Source organism: Salvelinus sp. IW2-2015, unplaced genomic scaffold (genome assembly GCF_002910315.2).
Source record: "Salvelinus sp. IW2-2015 unplaced genomic scaffold, ASM291031v2 Un_scaffold10309, whole genome shotgun sequence".
Classification (NCBI taxonomy): Eukaryota; Metazoa; Chordata; class Actinopteri; order Salmoniformes; family Salmonidae; genus Salvelinus; species Salvelinus sp. IW2-2015.
Genome location: NW_019951567.1, coordinates 4,088 through 9,639, shown reverse-complemented (window position 1 = coordinate 9,639; position 5,552 = coordinate 4,088). Strand labels below are relative to the sequence as shown.

At 49.2% G+C, this 5,552-nt stretch overlaps 1 protein-coding gene across 1 annotated transcript in view; it reads right to left on the bottom strand.

The window, feature by feature from the left end:
• Window positions 1-4,013: 4,013 nt before the first annotated feature.
• The window catches only part of htt (huntingtin), a gene marked incomplete at its 3' end in the record, with an annotated part of 5,619 nt that continues 4,080 nt past the window's right edge, over window positions 4,014-5,552 (bottom strand). The window contains exons 2-3 of the mRNA XM_024145726.2: window positions 5,331-5,408; window positions 4,014-4,432 (exon numbers count right to left, since the gene is read on the bottom strand). Of these exons, the coding sequence (XP_024001494.2) occupies window positions 4,014-4,432; window positions 5,331-5,403 (492 nt within the window). The remainder of the gene's footprint in view (window positions 4,433-5,330; window positions 5,409-5,552) is intronic.

Here is a 5,552-nt window from a genome sequence, read left to right as displayed (position 1 = left end):
CATCAAAAGAGGGAAAAAACACGAGACAGAGAGAGATACACAGAGACACACAAGAGACAGAGAGATACACAGAGACACCACAACCACAGAGACACACAAGAGACAGACAGAACACACACAGACACACACACAGAGACCAGACATCAGTGTCTGAGGCTCATTATCAACACTATCAGTATGTCGTTCAGCAGCAAGAACACGTCTACTGTCTTGATAGTTACTGGTAATAATCAGCTGGTAACAACCGCTACCGGGTATAACGCGTACTTAACGTCTACCGGGTATAACGACCGTCTCTACCGGTATAACGACCGTCTGCCGGGTATAACGACCGTCTGCCAGGGTTATACCCGTTCGCCAAACCGCTCTGCCGGGTCATCATCCGTACCGGGTAAACGACGTCTCCCGGTATAACGACGTCTCCGGGTATAGAACGCCGTCTGCCGGGTATAACGATCCGTCTGCCGGGGTAATAACGACCCGTCTGCCGGGTATAACGCGTCTGCCGGGTATAACTGCGCCGTCTGCCGGGTATAACGGCGTCTGCCGGGTATAACGGCCGTCTACCGGGTATAACGACCGTCTCGCTATCCGGCCGCTGCGGTATACGGCCGTCTGCGGGTATAACGGTCGCCTACCGGGCAGTTGCCGGATCGGCGTCACGCCGGTCACGGCAGTCTGCCGTGGTATCTACCGGCAGTCTGCCGGGTATAACGGCAGTCTGCCGGGTTATAACGGCAGTCTGCCGGGTATTACGGCAGTCTGCCGGGTATTGACATCGAAGTCTGCCGGGTATTACGACAGTCTGCCGGGTATCTTACGACAGTCTGCCGGGTATTACACAGTCGCGGGTATACCGACAGTCTGCCGGGTATTACCGACGTCTGCCGGGTATACGACAGTCTGCCGGGTATAAGGCACGTCCTGCGGGTATACGGAGTTGCCGGTATAAGGCAGTTCTCCGGGTATAACGGCAGTCTAACGGGGTTATAACGCAGCCTACCGGTATAACGGCAGCCTACCGGGTATAACGGCAGTCTACCGGGTTATAACGTACCGCGTCCTACCGGTATAACGACAGTCTACGGGTATAACGACAGTCTACCGGGTATAACGACAGTCTACCGGGTATAACGACAGTCTACTGCTTAACATTCCTTTGGGATTGAGAAGCACTCAGGGGACATTGGTAGATCTCTAAATTGGGACGCAAAATTATGGCAACTTTTCCTAAATTCCCAGGTTTTTCCCAAAATCCCAGTTGGAAGATTCCCGGAATCAGAGGGAATAAGCAGGAAATCTTCCCGTCCAGGATTTCTGGAAAAGTCTGCAGATTTGTGCAACCCTATAACTAAAACACTGACTGGGTTTGACTCAACCTGCACAAGGAGAACCAGGATGTGGGTTAACAGTTACTACAGAACTCACTCCATAATAATACAAGGAAAACACAAAGAAAAACAGAGAGATAACTAGATCAGGAGAGGGGGAGCAGGGGGGGAAAGGGGAAGGAGGGAGAAGGAGGGGAGGGGGAAAGGGGGAAGGAGGGGAGAAGAGTGGGAAGGAGGGGAGGGGGGAAGAGGGGAAGGAGGGGAGGGGGAGCGAGGGGGGATGGAGAGGGGAAGGAGGGGAGCGAGAGCTAAGGAGGGTGGGGGGGAGAGAGGGAAAGGGGGAGCTAGGGGAGAGGGGTGCGAGGGAAGCGAGGGGAGAGGGGAGCGAGGGGAGAGGGGGAGACGGGATTTGTTTAGATTTCTGAAGAGTTTCAATGATCTTTCTTAGAAAACGAATAATCCCCAAACAAGAAGGATGGGGAAGCAACCAATCAGATTGCCATGGAAACGAGAGAGGGGGAGAAGGGGGCGGTTCTCAGCAGGGAGTAGAGTGCACGTACCGGTCTTAAGGAAAGGGGGACGGGGTCGGAACGGACGAGAGTGACAAGAACAAAACGGAACTACAGCCAGGTATTCCCTTCCCCTCCCTCTGACATCATCACCAATCAGCCAATCACCTTGCTACACACGCTAGAGGAAGTGTCTGCGCCAAGAAGAGGAGGAGGAAGAAGAAGAAGCAGCAGCAGCAGCGGAGGGAGTAGAGGAGGAAGAGGAGGATAGACGGAAGAGTCGCTGTCGGAAGCGTCTGGACCCTCGGTGGAGGTCGGAGAGGGAGGGCCTCAAACGGCCGGCTCCACCATCACCCGTGGCAACCGCGAACGCGACTGCGTGTCACGGGGTGGGTGGGGTGGGGGAGGAGGGCAGACCATAGAATTAGAATTAGAAGAACGGACATTCCCACTCAAAGCAAAGTTACGCCAACAATTGTGAGCCTCAGTGTTTACACATGCAAACAATGGCATTTAGTGGGATCCAACCAGAAACCTGCACACTGATGGGTTCGCTTCATTCTACTGAGTCTAATTCTATGGTTAGCTCCATGGTCTGGGGAAACCGTGTCACTTCTACTGAGTCTATTCTATGGTTAGCTCCATGGTCTGGGAAACCTGTCCATTCTACTGAGTCTAATTCTATGTTAGCTCCATGGTCTGGGGAAACCGTGTCCATTCTACTCGAGTCTAATTCTATGGTTAGTCCTCTGGTCTGGGAAACCTTGTCATTCTACTGAGTCTAATTCTATGGTTAGCTCCATGGTCTGGGAACCTTGTCCATTCTACTGAGTCTAATTCTATGGTTAGCTCCATGGTCTGGGGAAACCTTGTCCATCTCTACTGAGTCTAATTCTATGGTTAGCTCCATGGTCTGGGAACCTTGTCCTATCTCTACTGAGTCTAATTTATGGTTAGCTCCATGGTCTGGGGAACCTTGTCCATTCTACTGAGTCTAATTCTATGGTTAGCTCCATGGTCTGGGAAACCTTGTCCATTCTACTGAGCATCTCTAATTCTATGGTTAGCTCATGGTCTGGGGAAACCTTGTCCATTCTACTGAGTCTAATTCTATGTTAGCTCCATGGTCTGGGGAAACCTTGTCCATTCTACTGAGTCTAATTCTATGGTTAGCTCCATGGTCTGGGGAAACCTTGTCATTCTACTGAGTCTAATTCTATGGTTAGCTCATGGTCTGGGAAACCTTGTCCATTCTACTGAGTCTAATTCTATGGTTAGCTCCATGCTCTGGGAAACCTTGTCCATTCTACTGAGTCTAATTCTATGGTTAGCTCCATGCTCTGGGAAACCTTGTCCATTCTACTGAGTCTAATTCTATGGTTAGCTCCATGCTCTGGGAAACCTTGTCCATCTCTACTGAGTCTAATTCTATGGTTAGCTCATGCTCTGGGGAAAACCTTGTCCATTCTACTGAGTCTAATTCTAGTGGTTACTCCATGCTCTGGGGAACCTTGTCCATTCTACTGAGTCTTAATTTATGTTAGCTCCATGTCTGGGAAACCTTGTCCATTCTACTGAGTCTAATTCTATGGTTAGCTCCATGTCTGGGAAACCTTGTCCATTCTACTGAGTCTAATTCTATGGTTAGCTCCATGCTCTGGGAAACCTTGTCCATTCTACTGAGTCTAATTCTATGGTTAGCTCCATGCTCTGGGAACCTTGTCCATTCTACTGAGTCTAATTCTATGGTTAGCTCCATGCTCTGGGGAAACCTTGTCCATTCTACTGAGTCTAATTCTATGGTTAGCTCCATGCTCTGGGGAAACCTTGTCCATTCTACTGAGTCTAACTCTATGGTTAGCTCCATGGTCTGGGAAACCTTGTCCATTCTACTGAGTCTAATCTCTATGGTTAGCTCCATGGTCTGGGAAAACCTTGTCCATTCTACTGAGTCTAATTCTATGGTTAGCTCCATGGTCTGGGAAACCTTGTCCATTCTACTACTGAGTCTAGTTCTAAAACACTCATTCCAACTCCAACTCCAATTCTCTAATCCCCCAGATCAGCACCATCTTGCACGCAGGACAATCGAGTGTTTTCGCTTCTAGTAAAATCAATCAAAATAATTCTCTATTAATAACGAATCTATCTCCTACACGGCAGACAGACTTACGAGTTCAGCGACGTCTGAAGGCGTGACGGCCGAGTCCGGCCCCTCCGTGGTGGTCTGTGATGAGTCGGCGCTCGGGGGCAGCGAGGGGTCTCCTAGGGGGTCCAGCAGGGGCCCGTCGGGCATCTCCGCGTTCTCCGGRGTGGCGTAGTCGGCRGTTTCCGGGGTAACGTTAGCCCCGCTGGAGCTGTGGCTGAGCATGTCCTCATCCGCTGCGTTGTCATTGGGCGACTCGGGAGTCCCCGCCCCTCCCTCGCCGCCGGAGACGGTTCCGGAGGTCCCGAGGGCAGTCGTTCCTTGTTCCGAGGAGGCGCCGCCGAGGTCCACGGACTCGCCGGGCTGCAGAGCATGCTGTGAGGAACGGGGCTGCTGGGTAATGATGTCGACCACCTGGGCYGTGGCGTCGGCGCCCGCGACAGAGGCTGAGTCAAGGTGGGAGACACATTAAACCATCACCCTCTCCTTTCAATACAACCAACAGGGGTTAGTATCCCATACCCTGATTAAGCCTATCGTATGATCAAATAGTACTCCAGGGTCAGATGAAAACCGACTGAACCAAAGAGGAACAACCTGGATTTTCAGTCGCAATTATTTTGATATTTTTTTTGTGCATGCACTAATGAATACAACCATGGTTTGAGTCTTTCTAGTTTTCAGTTAGTTAGGGTTGGTTTCCAGTATTCTTTTGAGAGAGATGAAATATTTTTTTCATGTCATTTATATTGACAGAGGAGTACAAAGAAAACACTAATGAGTCACATTAACCCTCTGTGGCGGACCGTCTGGAGAACAGGTTCTAAAGAAAAGGCAAATAACAGAGGAGAGAGCGGACAGCCCTGCCGTGTGCCACTGAATTTTGTGAATTTGGCATAGAGAAGTTGAATCACATCTATGACCCATATGGTGTTAATACCGTCCAGAAGTATTACTACTCAACACGATCAAAAGCATTTGCTACGTCCAGAGAAAGTACAGTAGTATCAAACATTGGCACAGACTCACACACAATAACATACACACTGCACTATACATTAACATGGATTTAGTACTGTAGATATGTGGTAGTGGTGGAGTAGGGGCCTGAGGGAACACAGTGCGTTGTGAAATCTGTGAATGTATTGTAATGTTTAAAAATTTTATAAACCGCCTTAATTTTGCTGGCCCCCTGGAAATAATAATACATAATTAATAACAACACATAATTAAAAATAATAATAATTAATAATAAATAATACATACTTTATAATAATAGATAATAACAATAACAATACGGAGCTTGAGTGATATGAATAGTGATGTTCCTGTATTCTGTCTCACCTGTAAAGGCACCGGTGGTGACCTCTGCCCTCTCAGGGTCGTCCTCTAACCCCTCCTCCTCCCCCGACAGCATCTTGCCTGGGACACACAGACAGGATAAAGATGGCTACTGTAACATGACCAGTCAGCAGTGTTAGAGAAAGCTGTGTTAAAGAGGACCACTGTAACACAACGTTAGAGAAAGCCGTGTTAAAGAGGACTACTGTAACACAGCGTTAGAGA